Genomic DNA, 19,350 nt, shown 5'->3' on the forward strand with positions numbered 1-19,350 from the left:
AATGAAGACACTAAATGTCTGGTTTGTGATATTTATGATATCAGGAGGTCATCTAAGTGATCCAGAATAATGTTTATATAAATGTGGTTATAACATTATTATTGCAATGAAAACAACATTCAAAAAATGTTCACAAATTCCTATATGCATAAGAATAAGTCCTTGGATCACATTTTGAAGTAAGCCCACTTGAAAATTTTAAAAAGCGTACCTACATAACTCTTAAGTTGCAGGAAAATTGAAGTTATAGACTATTTATGAATTAAGAAAAGTGAGAACAATACATGTTAAGATCCATAGGCTGCAGTCAGAATTGGGCTCAGACAAAATTTCATAGTCCCAAATATGCCATTAGAGGGAACCTGGAGTGGAGTGGGGAGACCAGTGAAAAGGCTACTGCAGTATCCAGGCAGGAAAGGATGGTGGCTTGCTGGACGTAGTGGTGGCAATAGAGAAAAGCAGATATTCAAAGGTAGAGAAACAATCAGTCATTGGTTAAAAATCCTCCTGTTCTACAGAGATTACAAATTTTTCCATTTAATCATAGCCTCATGTCACTGACCCTGAGAGCTTGGGAGCGGTCATTTGGCGGGTAGACACCCTGGTCTGGTTTGACTGATTTAAGGAGTAACTAATCTTAATAGACCTATTAGTACAGAGCAAACAGAAAACACTGTCAGAGACTATTCCTCCATCAACCCCACCAGAGAGCACCTCGGCCAGCTGGTTTTACCTGTGAATTTTGTTAAACCATCAATGAACTTACTTTTCTAGTTATATAAATTGTTCCCAAACACAGTAAAATGGAAGTCATCCCAATTCTATCTATTTAATCAAGACCTGATAAAGGAGGGTTAAGCATACAAAATCTAGCCATTCTCACATATAGAAGATGCTGAATTCTTTAATGAAATATCAGCAAACTGAATCCAGTGGTGTATTACAAAAGTGCATGATCAAATACAGTTTATTCCTGGAACGCAAGGTGGCATTATTAGAATTATTAGCTCCATTTTATGGATGATGAAATTGGGGGCTCACAAAGGCTAAGTGACTTACCCAGGTCAAGATACAAAATGACTAATTCAGAACTCAATCCAAGGGGGCCTGACTCTAAAATCATTCTCTTTCTCTGAGGAAGAGGCTAGTGGAGGTGGAAACTTGGGTGGAGAGCTCCAGGTACCAATAAAATTCCTCAATTCTTTCCAACATTTCCCCACCCACCACACCCACAGTTCGGATCTGGAAAGGTACCTTTTCTAAGCCAAGTGACAAGTTTTGGTTTCCTTTTTCTTTCAGTTTTCCACTTCCTCCCTGTTCCATGCTTCCTCCTCTCTTGGTCCCCTTTCTGTGTACTCATTGCTCCCTGCCTCTGCTCATCAATTCTGTGGAGACAAAAGCGCCACCTATTGGCCACCTATGTGCACCTGATTTGAGCAGGAAATCAGTGGAATGAAGCTAGGATCCACTTGGATGCTATTTTGGGCTGGGGCGGCTTCTCCTGGCTGAAAGGCCCTTGTTCCAGTGTGGAACCCAATTATTTGGTGTGGGAGCGGAAAACTGGCTGCAGTTCCCACCTCTCCTGGGAAGTCCTCCCAGATCTTTTGTCCTTCCCTCTTCTTCTTGGCAGCCATTGGTAGCTGCCCCACTGTAGACAGGGTGGAATGGGAGTGGGGTGGACAGAGAATTTATCTACTATGTAAGAGGGAAATAGAGGAACGTGTGCTGGGCTGGGGTCATGAAACCTCAGGTCTAGTTCTCAGTCAAACATTTAAGCAAGGCCTTTCCTTTCTCTGTCCTTCACAGCAATTCACAACTCTCTCTAAGCAACTTGATTACATGCCCCTCTCCAGCTGACGACTCAGAGATGCATCAGACACTTACCCTGCTCAGGCAGTCAAATATTAGTGGGTGAGAGTAGTGTGCAGAGTGCCGACAAGATGAGGGAACTATTAGGTTACCTTGGCCACTCACGAATTCAGGCCTCTGCGGAGCTCAGCCTCAGCCTCCTCTAAAACAAGGAGAATGTGCCCTGTCCTCTCTGCCTGTGTGGGATGGCCTTTGTAACTGCTAAACTCATTGTGAGAATGGGTCAGTTTATTCTACCTTACCCCGCTGGCAGGTGTGCCAGGACAGGGCCTGTGTCTTCTCTGTCCACTGTCTCCCTCACTGGGGAGCCTGGCTGGGCTGGGCACATCAGGCTTTGGCCTAAGCTTCTCCTTGCATGGAGGCTGGACATGGGGTTTAGGGGGTGAAGAAGAATTAGAGACAAGAGGCCTGGACTCTGCTTGAGGGAGACACGGGCCCCACCTTGGGCATCAGCTTATCTCTCTGAGTTGTGGAGAGGCTAGGGGCTTTGTGGGCTTCACGAGGAAGACTTCCTGAAGAAGGTGAGCTCTGGTTTAGGTTTTGAAGGAAAGGAGCAGAGAGCCTGCTGCTCTAGTTCCTATGAAACCCCCTTTCCTCCATCCTAATCCCTGTCCAGCTTGGCAACTTGGCAGACTGAAAAAGTCTGACTATTTCCAAAGCAATTTAGGTGGGACCAAAAGAGGAGCCAAAGAAAGAATAACAGAAGGTAGAAAATCTGGGGTCCTAGCTGGCAGACTCACCTACTTCCCTGCCTGAAAGGCAGCAAACCAAGGCTCACAGACACCCACGAGGTCGAGCTTTCATGGCCCTGCCTTCAACACGACAGCCGCTGGCCCTATTTTCAGGTTGGAGCCCATAGAATGTGTTCAGCATATAGTAATGGCTCTTATTTTATGTTCTGCACACTCAGACTCTTTTATTCGAATGATTTCATTGTTTCTTTTAAAGTATGTATTTAATTGTTGACTAAGTAATACATTCACTTAGTTGTAAAAGTATAAGAAAGTATTCAGTGAAAAGTTTCTTTTCCATTATTGTTCCTCATTTGTCCCAACAGATAATCAGTTAGTTTTTAATCACCCTCCTAGATATTTTTCTTGTATGTACAAACCCAAGCAAATATACATTATTTTCTCTTTTAAACACACACAAATTGGAAGCATAATGTTTACACTGTTATATATCTTGATTTTTTTTTTCACTCAACAATAGATCTTGGAGTTCTTTCCAGATCAATATGCAAAGAACTTCTTTATTTTATTTTACACAGCATACTGTTCGCTTATAGAGACGTGCCATTATTTGCAGAACCAGCCCCCTACTGATGGACATTTACATTGTTTCCAATCTTTTGACATTACCAAACTAGCTGCAATGAGACCTTGTACATATATCATGTGTGCAGGTACATCTGCAAGAAAAAATTCCTAAGGTGTATTTCCACGCATCCTTTGTCAGGACACCAAGCTCCCTGTGTGTTCACACTAACATTTTTGGCAGCTGTCCTCTTTTATTTCTCAAAGGGACCTTTGCTGACCGTGGTCTGAATTTCACTTTCTCAAACCTCACTACCTTCCCTCCCCAGTGGCCTTTCCATCAGAGTCTCTCACCAGCTGTTTTGGCCACTGGGTCTGGCAAGCCTGGGCACTTGCCACCTCCATCCTGGGTGGGGTCTGTGCCCTTGTCATCAACCAAGGTGATGGCTCCTTTTGCCTTCTACTCCACAGCTCTGGGCATCAGTGGCAGTTGAGGTCAGAAAGAACTCCCTCTTCTGACCTCAACTGCCAGGCCTCTTGCCAAACGCTGCCATCTCCTCTTCCCTGCCTGCCCCATCCAGGGCCCCAACTATGACTCCCTTCTGCTGATCATAGAATCATGTTCTAAGATCCACTCCTTCTGGCCTTGGGTTTATCATTTTATTGCCTCTAATTCCCCAAACCTGAGTGGCCCCTGCTTTGTGGGAGGAAATGGATCAGTGGACAACAAGCAGAGCCCCCTGTTAGAGGCATGCATGTGACGAAGAGGGAGGCAAACCTCATGGCTGCAAACAAGGCCCTCAGCAGCCTGAGAACCTTTGGGTTGACCCGGACCTGTGATGTCAGCTGACCTAGGCCAGGATGAGCGGGTGCCCAGGCAGGGCAAGGCTGTGCAGAAACATGAGTATTATTATTGCTGTGAATGGCAACTGACCCATTTGGAATTGTAGGTAGGGCACAGTAGTTAAGAGCCCTGATTCTGAAGCCAGACTGTCCAGACAGATGATATACTTCTCACAGATGAGGAACCTGAGGATTGGGACGGGGCGGGGGGGGGGGGGGCAGAGGCATGTCTGAGGTTATATAGGAAGGAAGAGGCAGAACTGGAAGTCAATCCTGAGCCTCTCAATTCAGGCTCCACCGCTCCTCTCCAGGTATATGAACAAACCAGGGGAGGTGCATTCTCCTGGCAGGTTGGAGCAGGCACCCTCAAAAATGTCAAGGTTGGAGAGGAGACTAAGGAACTCACCGAGGCATGCTAACCCATATTGGTTTTAAATAGAGTACTAGGTCTCACAAGTCCCTGTGAGGTGGCAAGCTAGGAAATGTCCTTGGTCTCTGTCTCCAACCCAGCTATCAGTACTTTACAAATGAGGAAACTGAGGCTTAGAGAGATTACTTGTCTGAGAGTAATGGTGGAGCATAATTTGAACCCATAAGACCTATGCTCTTTCTGCTGCACCTGGATGCCTCTAAGATTCCTACCCAGCGATTCCCTAGCCTCTAATCACATATTCCCTGTGGTGGGGTGCTCACTACAATCAAGTAGACTATTGCATCTCTGAGAGACAGCCCTGTTGGAATGCTTTCCTTCAATGGAGTCACAGAAATGGAGTCTCGTTACAACTTCAGGCTCCCTTTTGCTTTGCTCTCTCTGCTCCAGGTCAGCCCTGTACAGATTTGGAGATGGTGGACATGTCAACACAGCCCTTTATTCTCCAGGCTAACAACCCCAGACCATTCCTTTGTGTCTATAGATATTTTCCCATCCCGGCCTGTACTAATTAGGGTTAAGTTCAATTGTGAGTAACAGACTCCACATACCTCTCAAAGAGAATTCCATAACAGTGGCTTAACCAAGATTAAAGTTTATTTCCCTTTCACATAAAAGTCTATGCAGGCAGTTCAGGGTGGTATGCCACTTCAGTAGTCTCAGGGACCCAGGATCCTTCTCTCTTGTGGCTCTGCTGTTTGTGAAATTCAACTCAAACTAACAGAAACTCAATTCAACCTAACTTAAACAAAATGGGGAATATCTTTAGAATGTCTGGAAAAGCTAAGAGTTCTAGTTTCAGGCAAAGCTGGGGGATTCAACACTGATATTAAGCTCTGTCTCTCTGAGGCTGTTTCCCTCTGTGGTTGGGCTCTGATGTCAAACAGCACTCTCTTTTTTTTTTTTTTTAATTTATTGGGGTGACAATTGTTAGTAAAATTAAATAGATTTCAGGTGTACAATTCTGTATTACAGCACTCTCCACATGGCAGGAAGGATGGCTTCTGGGAGCTAAGCCTGCGTGCTTATCTTCTGATCCAAAAATAGAAGCACCCCTCCCAGAATCCATATATCCGGGTCCCAGAGGCCATACATCAAATCTTGTAGGAGTGATTGGCTCAGTTTAGGTTACTTACTGCTGCCTCAACCAATCACTGGGCCTCAGACTTGGAGTGCTATGTTTAATCCAGCCAGTTTACCTGACTGCTCCTGGAGGTAAGTGTGAGAGGGACAGAGATTGGACATTCTCATCAGGATGACACTGAATACGGGAGGTCTTACCCAATAGAGAGGTGGGACACCCCAAAATTGTAAACATGTTCAGCTCACCATACTAAGGAGATTGAGTTTTATCTTATAAGCAATGGGAGCTCCTGGAAGATTTTGGCAGGGTTTGAGTGGTACAATTGGTACAAACACTTTATTTTTAAACACGTTATTATTTTTAATTATAATTGAAATACAGCATTACATTAGTTTCCGGTATACAACATAGCGATTCAACATTTATATACCTTACAAAGTGATCACCACAATAAGTCTAGTAACCAAAGTTATTACAAATGTTATCAACTCGATTTCCTATGCTGTACATTACATCCCCATGACATATTTTACAACTGGAAGTTTGTTACTATTATTTTAAAAGAAGGAAACTGAGGCAGAAAGCACAAGAGAGAAATTCAATGATTGCTGGGGTCAGGGACCATAGACAAACTCTCTCTGATAGGGGGGCATGCTTTTCTCCCTTCAGGGATGAGGACTGATATGGGAGAAACAATGTCTGTCCTCAGAGAACACATATTTCTATTGATGATGTAAGCTAGCTTTCTGGGCAATCTCAGACAAGAGGAAGAGATATGTCACACCATTCATTCATTCATTCATTCATTCATTCATTCATTCATGTGACCACATGAATGAATTATTGAGTACCTACTATGTGTTGGGTTTTGTGCCTGGCAGAAGGTAGAATGATTAATAATGATGATGATAATGATGAGAAATATTTATTGAGCTCTTTCAAAGTTTCAGGTGCTAGGCTAAGTGCTTTATATACATTATCTCATTTAATCCTCATAACCACTCAGTAACGTAGGTACAATTCTTTTTCCCATTTTGTAGAGGAGGAAAGATGAGACCTCTGAAGGAGCTCACAGTTGACAGAGGATGACAGACTTGAAAACAAATCATGACAACAGAGGGAGTTGTCTTTGGAAGCAGAGGGAGGAGCCCCTCACAGCCTGGCCAGTGTGCAGTGTTGGGGGAAGCAGCTCAGAAAGCTTGACATTTGAAATGGACGGAGGATTAGTAGGAGTAGGCCAGGCAGGAGTGAGCCTAGTGCAAAAGTGAGGAGGTGAGAAAGAGCAAATCAGGTGTGAGTGGAGTACAGGGGTTAGAGGTAAGGCTGGACATGCATGCAGGGGCCAGGCTGCCTGGTAGCCTGTGCAGACAAGCACTAGAAGCATTTCTGAGAAGCCTTCAAACTGCAGGGCAGGTATCATGCAAATTACATGCAAATAACCCTCAAAGCATCTCCCTTAACTTTATCATTGCAAGAACAAGATGGCTTCATCAGGCTGATCTAGCATCTCAGCAGTAGCTTCTGAGTGTGTATTAGCAGCAGAGGTTTCTCAGCCCATCCCTCCCTTCCCATGACAGAGGGGAGGGTGCCATTTCCCTGAGTTGAGGCTGTTCCCAGCCTCCAGTTGACCTGCCTGTTGATATTAAGACGTTCAGCCAACCCCTGAAATTTGGAGCCCTTCAAAGTAGCTTGCTCTGACCTGGATCGGGAGAAGGAACAGTCTGACCTCCTGGTGAAACTTCTCCCTTCCTTACTGCTCCCATCTTAGAGCAGTGACACCCCCCCCCCAAGTTCCCTCCGGCATTTCCCCTCTCCTATATCAAAACTCCCCCAACCAATCCTCACCCCTTAAAATGAGCCCTCCCCTACATTACTTGCTCCCCATCTAGGTGATATAGAGAAGACTGGTTTGGGAAACAGAAGAGTAAGGATCTAGTCCCACCTCTGCTACCAATTTTCTGTATCGCCTTGGGCAAGTCAGCCTCCTCTCTGGGTCTCAAGTTCCCCATATGCAAAACAAACTTTGAAATCTACTGTCCCATTTTGGGATAAACGACTTCAGTCTTACTTTATTGGGGGTGAGGGGGAGCAGCACACTCAATGCAATGCAAAGGGTGGGTCGAGTTGATGGATTGTCTCTTTGGGGAAGGGCAAGGCAGGAAAAGGTCAGCTCTGCAGTGCAGGCTGCGAGCACTGGAGTTGAGGGTTCCGGTTTTAGGTTCTGAGATGCTCAGAGCAGGAAGAGGGGAATATGGGTTGGGCTCTTGAGAAGGCTTCTTTCTGGAGGAGGGACTTACGCAGGGTTTTGAAGGATGGGTACAGGTTGGGAAAAGAAGCAAGCATGCGCAAAGAGTGGTCCGGAGGTTAAGAGTCTCCGGATGACTTTGCCAAAGGGGTGGGGTGGGGAAGGGAAACTCTGGTCCCAGAAGTGGTGGTTCAGTTCCTGACTCTGCGTGGATGTGCGGCTCCTCCAGAGGGCGCTGTTCCCCAGGAATCCGTCACTAGCGTCAGCGCGGCAAAGCTTAGACTCTTCGCCCGGTCCCTTGCTCTGCTTCTGTAGGGCTTACGCTGCTCGGCGTCTCTCCCGAGGGCTCGAGCAGCCTGCAGTGTTTCCCCGCCCAGGCAAGCCTTACGGATTACCCTGCCTGGGGCTCCGAAAGGCTAAAAGTGACGGCGTGTGTGTGTGTGTGTGTGTGTGTGTGTGTGTGTGTGTGTGTATGTGTGTGTGTGTGTGTGTTTTGCCTAGGGTGCCGGGTTCGGACGGATCTGCCCCCTCCTGCCCAGCTCTAATTCAAGGCTCTGGAAGGGAGTCGGGTTCCCGAGATTTGCTGTTCCAGTAGGCGGCGTGTAATTGGTCGCAAGGAGGCCGCTGCTACAGTCCGCCTGGCTGTCTGCAGCACGGTCCCTGTACGCTCTCCCCATCGCCCCCACACCTCTCTCGGCATCGTCCCAGACCCCTACCCAGGCTCGCACCCTCACACCTTCTTCTTCCTTTGCCTGGATGTCGCTGCGGGCTGGGAGAGGGTTTGCAGTTCCTCGAGCAGGTCGAGTCTCTTCAGGCCCTGGGGTAAAGGCGAGTCCTTCGGGGCATTCCCCGGCACAGATCGTGCATTCGGGCGGGAAGGACTCAGGACTTGCGCCGGTCGCGCAGGGAAATACTCAGGCATCCAGACCTACTGTCTTCCATATGGGCAGAACCACAGCACACACACGGACAATGAAAAAGACCCTCAGACCGGGAAACCCAGGACGCACTTAGACCTCAGGGGCACTTAGACCTGATGCTCCCTCTCCAACGCACTTGGAAGCATCCCCTACTCCCCTGCCCCCTGCACGTCCCCCAAGAGCGTGGAGCCTGCTCTGCCGCGGTCGCTGCGAAGCCTGCCCCAGATCCGGCGTTTTGGGAGCTGCGCTGCTTTCACCGCCTCCTGAGCCCTCCACCCTCTTCCCACCAAGGAGAGTCGACAGGCCCCGCAGCTCGCACTGGTCTCAACCGCCACGCACTGCTCATGCGGCAGGGTGCGAGCCCCCCACCACGTAGTCCCCGGGTAGGTGGGGCTGGGAGGGGTCCGTGGCCAGGTGGAATGGAAGGAGACATTCCTCCGAGAAGTGGAGGGTACGCAGGTGTGGGGGTTGCTGTAGAGGTGCCCGACCCATGAGGGTGGGCAGGTGGACTGGCGGTGAAGGCGCACACGGTGGAGTCCCTGCCAGTGCTGTGTTTGCAGAGGGCCCGGCCTCTCTCTGAACTTTGATGCGGAGTCCCGCTTCAGGAAGCCCGACTGCCAGAGGCTCGCCGTGCAGGTCATATGATTTGGAGTCTCCCGCCTCGCAGCCGGGCGGAAGGCGCCCATTGCTCTGCAGCAGGCGAAGATCTGGGGTTGGGCATTGTGGCGGCTGCAGCAAACAACCCGCTGGCTCCAGAGTTGCAGCCCCGTAAATGGGAGGGAAGAGGGGGCGGCTGCGCAGGTCTCGCCGCTTTCCCTGAGGCTGGCCAGGTTTGTGGAAAAAAAATGAGAGAAGGGTGCGGGCCTGGTGTACCCCTGCCCAGCTCAGGCCTCGCCGTGCAGCACCGAGGGGCGGACCTCCGCGCTAGCCGAACTCCAACCCTAGAAAGGCCGCGTGCGATCGGTCCGCTCAGCCTCCGCTCTAGCTAGCTCAGTGCCGCTCTTCACCAGTTTCGCGACTGACTTAATTGTATTCTCATAATCATCTGAGAGCTCTCATTTCCAACCGAGAACAGCACGCCTACTGGGACTACAAGAAGGGAAGGGAGGAACCATACTGGGAGGGACGCCACTAATAGCAACGCATCTCAATAAACACGCAACAACTCCCCGGTTATCCGAACGTACTGGAGTAGAAAACTCCCCAAGCGACATCCCCCTCCCGCTCAAGGTAGGTTGCCAAATAGTGAGGCTGACTAAGGAAGAGGCTGGGCACGACCAGTGTGGGACGCTAACCAACATCAACTGAGCCTGTTGCCTCCTGCTTCTTGGAGACTGTAGGCATGCGTGCTAGACCCAAGCTTCTGGGAAAGCGCCGAGGTTTTCACAGAAGGGAGTTGACAGGCTCACGCAGTGTCGCAGAGGCGAGAAAGGCTGGAGCCACGGAGAAAAGCAGAAACTAAACGAATTCTGACTCTCCCTTCTCTCAGCCCCCAGCTAATTTACTCCTGGCATTGTTCAAAACAAACTGGCCCAGAACCTTGGGAGGGATACGAGGCTCCCAGAAACACCTCTCCTAGGGCAAGAGTGGAGCTGGGTAGGGGCTACGCAGTCATTTGGATAAACAGATCAGGTCTGGGCTGGGAGTCCCCACACCTGGGTCCAACCCAGCCCCGGCCCTTCAAAAGCCTGGCAAGTCAGATGCTTTCCTGGATCTAGATTTCCATTTCTGTAAAAGTGTGTGTTTGAAGGGTCTGGATGATTCCTTAAGATCACGCCCCACCCCCATCTTGCACAACAGGGGCTGGGTGGGGTCAGGGGGTGTCTGTATCCCCTTTCACCAACCTGCGTCTCAGCAGCAACAAAGTTGGAGATCGGCCAGGCAGAGACAGGGGCTGACGGCTGCAACTGCTCTGTAGAGCTCTGCCTGGAGCATTAGAACCAGGATATCTGGGCAGCAAATGCTTCAGCCAGTCTTACCATGAAGCTTGGCAGGGGTCTGGAGCCTGGGGAACCAGGAGAGCTCTGGCAAGGAAGGAAGCTACTTATTCATGTTTGATATTTTATAAATGAAGACATTTTGAAGGCGAGATGGAGTAGGATTGTGCGAGACCTGTTTTTCTCTCCGTTTACTTAAGACACTAGCAGAGCTGAGCTGGGTTGGGGTTGGTATATGGTAGACTGTGGAGTGTCTGTGAAGTGACAGAGATCTTCACATAGTAACAAGCAAGCTTGGGGTATGTGTAGAGTTGCCAGATAAAATTAATCTGCTAAATCAAGCAACCCTAGGTATGTGAATTTATCTGGACTCATTAAGAGGAAACTTCTCTCCAAAGCCTTTTTTTTTTTTCTGGAGAGCTCTATCACCTAGGAAATTCCAATTCCATGGCAACTAGTCCCTGCCCAATTTCTTATCCATGGCTTAAAGACTGGACCTCTTCTCTTTTTCCCAGGGACAGTGTTTATGCAGGCCCAGCACACTAGTTGGATTCTCTTGGTCTGGGAAGGTGGGGCAGAGGATTTGCTCTCACAGGATATGAGCAACCAGACCTGCCTTCCACCTTACTCTGGCTGGGGAGCATGGAAAACTTTATCATGAGGATTCCCTGACAAGGGTTGCACCTGGCCCTGCTCTGTCTAGGCCAGGAAAGTCCCTTCCCCACTCTGGGCCTCTGTTGCCCCACCTGTGGAATGGGAGAGTTAGATTTACATTAGATTATTCCACAGATTAGAGGCTGCTGTTAGATGAAAGGGAGAATTCATTCACCCTCACATAAACTCTTGCTGAGATACAGCTTGCAGGGGCTGCAAATTCCCTCCCACTCTGCTCTCAATGCTTATTTACAGGGGACCTAATTCAGCACAATGGCGGGAGATGGCAGTGGTAAACCAGTGGGGGACTGGACCAGGGCTTGAGATCAGGTGGGAGACTACACCATCCATAACCGCCTTCTCTCTTGCCAAGAGTCTATAAAATACTCCAATACCCTCTTCAAAAGTAGCCGAGTGATTTAATTACTTACTTTTGCATATTAGTCACGACAAAGATGTTTTTAATCTCATCTTTACAGAGTTAGAAACAGAGGCACAAAGGGTTAAGAAACTTATCCAAGGTGACAGAGCTGGTAAGTAGTGAAGCCAGGATTGGGACTACAGCAGCCTGACTCCAGGGTCCCAAATCTTTACTACTATGCAGAGCAGGAAACTGAGGCTGGGAAGGGGAAGTAACCTGTTGACTGTCATACAGCTTTGTGACCGTGGAGCGCAGCTGGGTCTCAGGCCTCGCATGCCCGAGCTTTGACCACTGCGCGGCGCTGTCGGGGCAGCAACCCGTCCATCTGCTCAGTTCTCCACCGCGTCCAGTGCCCATCTTCCCTTTCCCCTCCCTAGAGGTTGAGATGGGCCCAGTCTGTACTGGTGCTACTCGTTGCTGGGTTCTTGGAGGGAGACCAGGAGAAGAAAGAGGCCTAATGGGATGGAAGGAACCCAGATGGCGAGAAAAAGGGCACAGGACCAACCTTGTGTGCCCAGGATCCTGAGATGAAGGCTAACCTGGTCCCGGCTGTGGTCAGGGTTCATTGAGGGAGGTCTCCGTGGGGGTCCTGCTGCCTGTCTGTAGAGCCTGCAAGTCCCGCCAGAAAGTTGGGAGGCAGACCTTCAGTGCGACTAGGAGTGGGGGAGAGGGGAAAACTGAGCGAGGGATTCCCAGACCCACGAAAAGACATCCAGGCAAATGCAAGGTTTCCACAGAAAACGGCAACAAAGATTCACCGAGGGCGAGAAAGACACAGAACTGGAGACAAATGGATACCAAGACAGAAAAAGGTTGGAGTACAGGCAAATTCAGAGCGATGGCCAGGTCCACGCTCCTGGAATGCGGGTGCCGCAGAGAAGCTTCGGGAAGGGGGCGACGGGTAGGCGGCGCACTCCCCGGGTCTCCCTGCGCACACTGCCGCGTCCAGAGTCCTGCGGCGCGACAAGGGGACTGGTGGTTGGGTCTCGGCCTTGGAGGGAGGAGCGGGGAGCGGTCGGAATCTCTCACCTCTCCGAGGCCCGAGGAGAGCTCGAAGTTTGCTCCTCGCGATCATTCAAGTGCGTCTCCCTTGGGCCGGAAGCCGCTCCGGCTCCGGCGGGCCCTGCTCCCACGGTGTTGGTCCGGACGCTGCCTGGGGGAGAGACGAAGGGTGGGGGCTGTCGCTCCTTCTCTCGGCTCTGGCTAGCGCCCGCGTGAACCTTAACATCCAGGTGCTGAGCGCACTGAAGGCAGCGGCTCCAGGGAACAGAGGATTTGCGGAGTCTGCGGGGAAGAGGAGGACCCGCCTCCGGCCACTCGAGCCGAGCTCCCGCCGCGGCAGCTGTTTGTTCCCGCCGGGCCCCTCCGCGGAGGCACTCAGTCAGTCCCCTCCCGCCCGCCCCACCCCGCTCAGGGAGCTCCGCCCCGGGTTCGCGTTCTTCCGCCTTAGGCAGCAGCTAGGCGGGAGGGACAAGTCCCCTGACCCCCCCCAACCCGCCTGCCCGCCACCTCAGGGGGGACCCGGGGCCGAGAACGGTCAGGGTGAGGGGAAGGTCTCAGCTCCTTCCGCCCGCGCCCCGGGTGAAGGGCCCGATTCGGGCTCCCGGGGCAGCGGAAAGAGCCGCTAGTCGGGTGCTCACCAAGAGGTGAGAGCGGCCGATTTGGGCCACGAGGGGGCGCTTAGGAGCTGGGGGACACCCCTCCCTGCCCGCCTCAGTCCCCCGCCCCCTCCCCGCCCGCGCGCAAAACACTCGCCCCAGAGGCAGCGCAGCGGAGCCCTAGCCGCGGCCGGAGCTGAGCCGGAGGACGGCGGTGGCGGCGGCGGCACCATGACCCTGGGCAGCTGCTGCTGCGAGATCATGTCCTCCGAGAGCTCCCCGGCCGCGCTGTCTGAGGCCGACGCAGACATAGACGTGGTGGGCGGCGGCGGCGGCGGCGGCAGTGGTGGCGGGGAGCTCCCTGCCCGCTCCGGGCCCCGCGCCCCCCGGGACGTGCTCCCGCACGGCCCCGAGCCTCCCTCGGAGGAAGCCGAAGGAGACGCAGCTGAGGACGAAGAGTCTGGCGGCTGCTCGGATGGCGAGCCCCGTGCTCTAGCGCCCCGGGGGGCGGCGGCCGCAGCAGGAAGCCCCGGGCCAGGCGCGGCGGGGGCCCGAGGCTCAGCGGGGCCCGGGCCGGGACCGCCGTCGGGGGGCGCGGCGACGAGGAGCCCACTGGTGAAGCCGCCCTACTCGTACATCGCGCTCATCACCATGGCCATCCTGCAGAGCCCCAAGAAGCGCCTGACGCTGAGCGAGATCTGCGAGTTCATCAGCGGCCGCTTCCCCTACTACCGGGAGAAGTTCCCCGCCTGGCAGAACAGCATCCGCCACAATCTCTCGCTCAACGACTGCTTCGTCAAAATCCCCCGCGAGCCGGGCAACCCAGGCAAGGGCAACTACTGGACGCTGGACCCGGAGTCGGCCGACATGTTCGACAACGGCAGCTTCCTGCGTCGTCGCAAGCGCTTCAAGCGGCAGCCGCTACCGCCGCCGCATCCACACACGCACCCTCACCCGGAGCTGCTCTTGCGTGGCGGGGCTGCGGCGGCAGGGGACCCCGGAGCCTTCCTGCCGGGCTTCGCCGCTTACGGCGCCTACGGCTATGGCTACGGGTTGGCGCTCCCTGCCTACGGTGCTCCCCCGCCAGGCCCGGCCCCGCATCCACATCCACACCCGCACGCCTTCGCTTTCGCCGCTGCAGCCGCGCCTTGCCAGCTGTCGGTTCCCCCAGGTCGTGCCGCTGCGCCTCCACCCGGACCTCCGACAGCCTCGGTGTTCGCAGGCGCAGCCTCTGCACCGGCCCCTGCGCCTGCCCCGGGCTCAGGGTCGGGCCCGGGTCCCGCAGGCCTGCCCGCCTTCCTGGGCGCGGAGCTGGGCTGCGCCAAAGCCTTCTATCCCGCGTCACTGAGCCCTCCCGCAGCCGGCACCGCGGCTGGTCTGTCCACCGCACTCCTGCGCCAGGGCCTCAAGACGGACGCGGGCGGTGGTGCGGGCGCCGGGGGTGCCGCAGGCGCCGGGGCCGGTCAGAGGCCTTCTTTCTCTATAGACCACATCATGGGCCACGGTGGCGGCGGGGCAGCACCCCCGGGCGGAGGCGAGGGCTCGCCTGGATCGCCGTTCGCGGCGGCGACGGGCCCTGGGGGTCAAGCCCAGGTCTTGGCCATGCTGACTGCCCCGGCCCTGGCTCCAGTGGCCGGCCACATCCGCCTCTCGCACCCCGGGGACGCGCTCCTGTCGTCAGGGTCCCCGTTTGCCGGCAAAGTCGCGGGTCTCAGTGGCTGCCACTTCTGAACTGCCTCGTGCTCAGGGCCACTTAGGCCCGCACTCCTCAGTGTCTCCCGGGAACTGCGGTCCCAGCGGAACTCAGGGAGTCTATTTATGAAGAGTCTCCAGACCTTGGGCCGGTGCGCGTGACTTGGCACATCAAGCTCCAAGCTCAGAATCTGATAGTTGGGACGAAGCGGGCTCCATCTCTCAGGGAGAGGCCCGGGTCTACGCGACGAGGTCGCAAGCCATGATCCCATTCCAGTTTGAGCAGTAAAGGGGGGAGGGGGGAGTCTTCGCTTTTTCCCAGCCTCTGCGCCTCTGGTAGCCCCGGAAAAATGCTTTCCCGGAGAGATGCCTGTCCGGGCCCTGAGGATCCCGCCAGAAACACCAACTGCGCCAAGAGGTCTTCCTCTCTGCCTCTCCCTTCTTCCCCGACTTTGAGGCCCTGCTTGTTCAATATTATAATTTAAAGACACCTACTATTCGCTTCGTGCTTAAAAGAAAATTTCAACTTTTTTCCCCCGCTGTTTTCCAAGAAAGTTCGTTCTCTCTGAAGCCTAAAGCTGTATCTACACAGGCGAAGCTGAACGGAGAGGTGAAGCCAGGGGTCTCCACAATCCCTGCGGCAACCCTGGATCTCACTCCACTAAGGAGCATCCTCTTTTATGTTGGGGTGCTTTTGAAGGAACTTTTCCCCTTCCCGTGGCCGGCTGGGTCCAGCCAACCAGGGCCAGCAGCCCTCTCAGCGTTCTGCTCTGTCCCAGGCCCTGGGATATTTATTGTAGCTAAAGGCAATGAGGTTGGGGTGGGAGAGGAGGGTCTGGGTCAGGGACTGGAGAGGTGGGGGTGGGGTGGGCAGGGCACATCCTGTGGCAGGGGGTCCTGTAATTATGTGTAAATATCTGTACAGCGGGCTGCTATCTGCGTTCTCTGTCCACTGGGTGTGCATCGATTTAGACTTCTCCACTACAGGGAGACTCTGTGAAATCGTCTGATGGTTTGTGTGGAAGAAAAGAAAAACCTGTCTCGCCCCACTCCCTATTGGTGTCAATTGAATAAATGTATGTGAACTCCAGCCGTCACCAGCTCTGTCTGCTTGCCTGCACTCCTCTTTTCCCAGTCAGGGCTCTCACAGAAGATCCCCAGCTTTGGGGCAGAGGTGGACTGAGGAAGGGCCCTGAGCAGCCCAGGCAGGCAGAGGAGGTTCGGGGCTTTTCGGGTACAGGGTACACTATGGTCTTGGCCTTCGCTGTTAATGGGCCTGGACTCTGGGAGGCCTGTGACCCCTCCAGCACTTTCATTTTCGCTCTGCTCCAGGAAGGTTTGCCTGTGGTTCCTCAGAGAGGTTTTGTTTTACCTGCGCCTGGGGAGTCTCATCTCCTTCAAGTTTAGACTTCAGCATGGCCTGGGCAGATCTGAGTGTCCAGTGCTCATGGACACTACACCCTTTAAGTACAATTTAAATAACTGTGTCTCTTGATGCATTTTCCGTATGCCTCTGTGTGCTTCTGTATGTGGAGGCTTTTATGGAGCTTGTGATTTGTTTTTGTTTGTCTGGGTCATCACTTATCTGTGCCTTATTGTCCTTTTTTTTTGGTGGTGGGGGGGTGAGTTGTATTTCAGGTTATCTATGTGTTTATTTCTATGGGTGTCCATGGACGTGTGTCGCTGTGATTCTCTGTCACTGTCTCTTTCTGTGTCCCTAAGAGGAGAGAGGTTTCTCTTTGGCCACTGTGGGGCCTTCTTTGATCCTCTCTTTCCTCGTCTGCCCCATGAAACAGTCAGAGTGAAAGGCCTGAATTGGAGACTGTGAAACCCTTCTCTTTTCTAGCCTGAGGGGTAAGAGGTGCAGTGTGTGCTAAAGGAGGGAGTGTGGTCAGTAATACTCTCTTAGGGTAAACCTCCCCAACCCTGGAGCCGTGCTCATGGCTAGAACCTATTGCCTGAGTGCAAAGCCATTGGACTGGCTGAGTCTCCCATAAGTCCTTTGAGCCTCCCAGTTCGCTGCCTGTGCGTGGGACTCCCAGTAGCCAGGTTTGCAAGCTTGTTGGGTGAGAGGTGATGTTTTGGGTAAAACAAATATGGTTACTGTGTAACTCTGTACATTCAACTGAGGTCATAGGAAAAGAGAAATGGAGGTGCAAAACAGGCAGGTAAGCCTTCAAGGAAAACAGAAGCAGAGGGCAAGCGCTGGGAGACAAGTGACAGAGAGAAGGAAGAAGACATGTAGAGAGCTTGAGAGGGTCAGGCTGAGAGAAGCCATACAGGTCTCTTTAACCAAATTCCTAGGCATTACGGATAGTAGAAATGGAGGAGGAAGAGACCGAGTGCCCTATCATAAGTGGGTCAGATTCAGGATCAGGGTGGGAAGAACACTCTAGGGCTGAGGAAGAGTGATTGGGACTCCTAAGTCTCAGCCCCTTCCCCAGTGGAGGAGAGACAAGCTTCGAGGTGCATATGGTAAATGCAGCTCTTCTGCCAGAGGTGAGGTGCCCTCTCCTCCATCTTGTTGAAAGACTGGAATGGAGGGAGATTGAATGCAGTGGGCCACCTTCCCACGATTTTATTAAATAGTCCAAGATACGGCTAGATTCGATGGTAAAAAGAGGGAATGTCTGTTGATACTGGGATCAAGGTCTGTGACTGGCTGCTTAGTTGACTTCTGTTGCTGAGTTTGATTTAATTTCTTTTCACTTGAGGAAGGTTGAACGTGACCGTGTGTGTTTGCCCTCAATAAAACACTTTGTGGCTTACATGATCTCATTTACCATTAATATGTCACTCCCAGATATTAGGTTGAAGCTTCAAGTAAAACTTTTATCAGTTGGTTTTTCCTCTCTATAAGAGAGAAAATTAAATCAGCCACAATTTATATCTGATGATGGATAGATACTTCCACAATTGCTACTTCCAGGAGGAAAAGCAGCAGATCTTTCTGTGTTCCTCAGTGTGACTTTGTGAAAATGTGTGTGTGTGAATTTATCTGAATGTATTGCTTGGTGATTATGTGTGTGTCTGAGGGTCTGTATCAGGAAAAGGTAGAAATAAGAGGACTGGGGAAGAGTGAGATGCACTCAGGTACTTCTAGGGAGCTTGAGACCTCAGATCTATAACTCAGACCTGAATTTCCCTGGGGATCAAGAAGGACAGATATGGGCCAGATATAATTATGGCTGAGGCCTGGAATCAGAAAGAAGCCATTGATGCCCAATTGGCATTGTAAAATACCAGAAAAAGTTCCTGAGAGATCTGGGTGCTGAAGGCAGGGGAAGAGGGTGTTTGGAATTTGGTACTCCTTTCGGTTGTGTGACCTGTTCATTAGGAACTGGCAAAAGCCCACCTAGGACCCGTACTGTAGGGAGGAGCAAGGAGAGGGATGAGGGAATTTCAGATTTGTCTGGTAGAGTCCTCCAGCTTTCTTCCCCCTCCCCCCGGACCAAAGGTCCTCTGTAAGTGGTTCCCTCCCACCTTGTGGGTGCACAGGGTGGGTGTTCAGTGTAAGATGGCTTAGTTAGGAGGCCAGCCTCGGGAGGAGAAATAGGCCATCCCATCGTCAGCGGCTACTGTGGGTTTCCTGGCTGTCTACGTGGAGATAGCTGAGCTTCTGCCCCTGTAGGCCCCAACAATCGGTGACAATAATAAGAAAATATCCAGGGCACACCTTCATCTCTCGAGGTGAGAAAAAAATGCTAGGAAATCGGACTGGGGTTCAGAGAGTGCTGCCAAGAGCGGGCAGTTTAAAGGGAAGAAAATTGGCGAATTTCACTGGTCAATTTCACTTCATTTCGTTCAATTTCGTTCAATTTCATTCCTTTTCATCCGGCGCCGGGAGGCCCGAGGCCACAAGGAGGGGGATGGGGTCTTTCCGGGCAGAATTTCTCCCATCTTGCAGATTTACTTTCTATGGCTGAGAACAGCTTCGATTCTCAAACTTTGACATTCTTCTTTCAGCCACCGCTAAGGGCAGTTATTTTATTTTATTGAAGGGTATTTTGTTTGGGTGATCGAGGCACATCGGTGAGCCCCTTCCCACTTCTCTCTTGCAGCCCAATTAAAGTGGTTAATTCTTTTCACCGCCGATTCCTCCCCATCTTTCTTTCTCCTGGGGCACCCCGGACCACCCAGGAGCGGGAGTTGAGGTGGGGGCGGACACTTCCCCTCCATATCCAATTTGTTCTCGCCACAGCAGGCGCGTCTTCGTGGTTACAAAGCGCTTTTCCCCTGATGACTTTTTTCCCCTTTTCAAAAACACTTCACTCTCTCCCCTGCAACTAGCAACCCTCCCCAGGCTCACCCCTCCTCCTTCTCCGCTCGGGTTTATTTAAACTTCGCCTCCTCCAGCGCCGCCGCAGCGCGCACTTAATGAAGTTGAAGGCTCGGTGAGCC

At 52.2% G+C, this 19,350-nt stretch overlaps 2 protein-coding genes across 2 annotated transcripts; one reads left to right on the forward strand and one right to left on the reverse strand.

Annotated features, from left to right (window-relative positions):
* Positions 1-11,678: 11,678 nt before the first annotated feature.
* Positions 11,679-13,490, reverse strand: LOC141572317 (uncharacterized). Its single transcript, XM_074337053.2, has 4 exons — positions 13,443-13,490; positions 12,689-13,116; positions 12,458-12,612; positions 11,679-12,312 (listed from the first exon to the last, which is right to left on the reverse strand). The coding sequence occupies exons 1-4, from the start codon at positions 13,488-13,490 to the stop codon at positions 12,215-12,217; spliced, it is 729 nt and encodes a 242-aa protein (XP_074193154.2). The 3' UTR covers positions 11,679-12,214.
* On the forward strand, positions 13,114-15,790 carry FOXD2 (forkhead box D2). Its single transcript, XM_019749349.3, has one exon. It carries the CDS (start codon positions 13,489-13,491, stop codon positions 14,986-14,988), a length of 1,500 nt encoding a protein of 499 aa, XP_019604908.2. The 5' UTR covers positions 13,114-13,488; the 3' UTR covers positions 14,989-15,790.
* The last annotated feature ends 3,560 nt before the right edge of the window (positions 15,791-19,350 follow it).

This window comes from Rhinolophus sinicus, chromosome 14, assembly GCF_057876585.1.
Source record: "Rhinolophus sinicus isolate RSI-liver-muscle chromosome 14, RSI-T2T, whole genome shotgun sequence".
Taxonomy (NCBI): Eukaryota; Metazoa; Chordata; class Mammalia; order Chiroptera; family Rhinolophidae; genus Rhinolophus; species Rhinolophus sinicus.

Excerpts from the sequence above, each read along its gene's own strand:
- FOXD2 (XM_019749349.3), top strand. The coding sequence starts at position 13,489 with ATGACCCTGGGCAGCTGCTGCTGCGAGATCATGTCCTCCGAGAGCTCC.
- LOC141572317 (XM_074337053.2), bottom strand. The coding sequence starts at position 13,490 with ATGGTGCCGCCGCCGCCACCGCCGTCCTCCGGCTCAGCTCCGGCCGCG. Across the intron at positions 12,613-12,688 it reads TCTCCTCGGGCCTCGGAGAG|GACTCTGGACGCGGCAGTGT; the intron begins GTGAGAGATTCC and ends GTCGCGCCGCAG. Across the intron at positions 12,313-12,457 it reads TCCAACCTTTTTCTGTCTTG|TCGCACTGAAGGTCTGCCTC; the intron begins GTATCCATTTGT and ends CCCCACTCCTAG.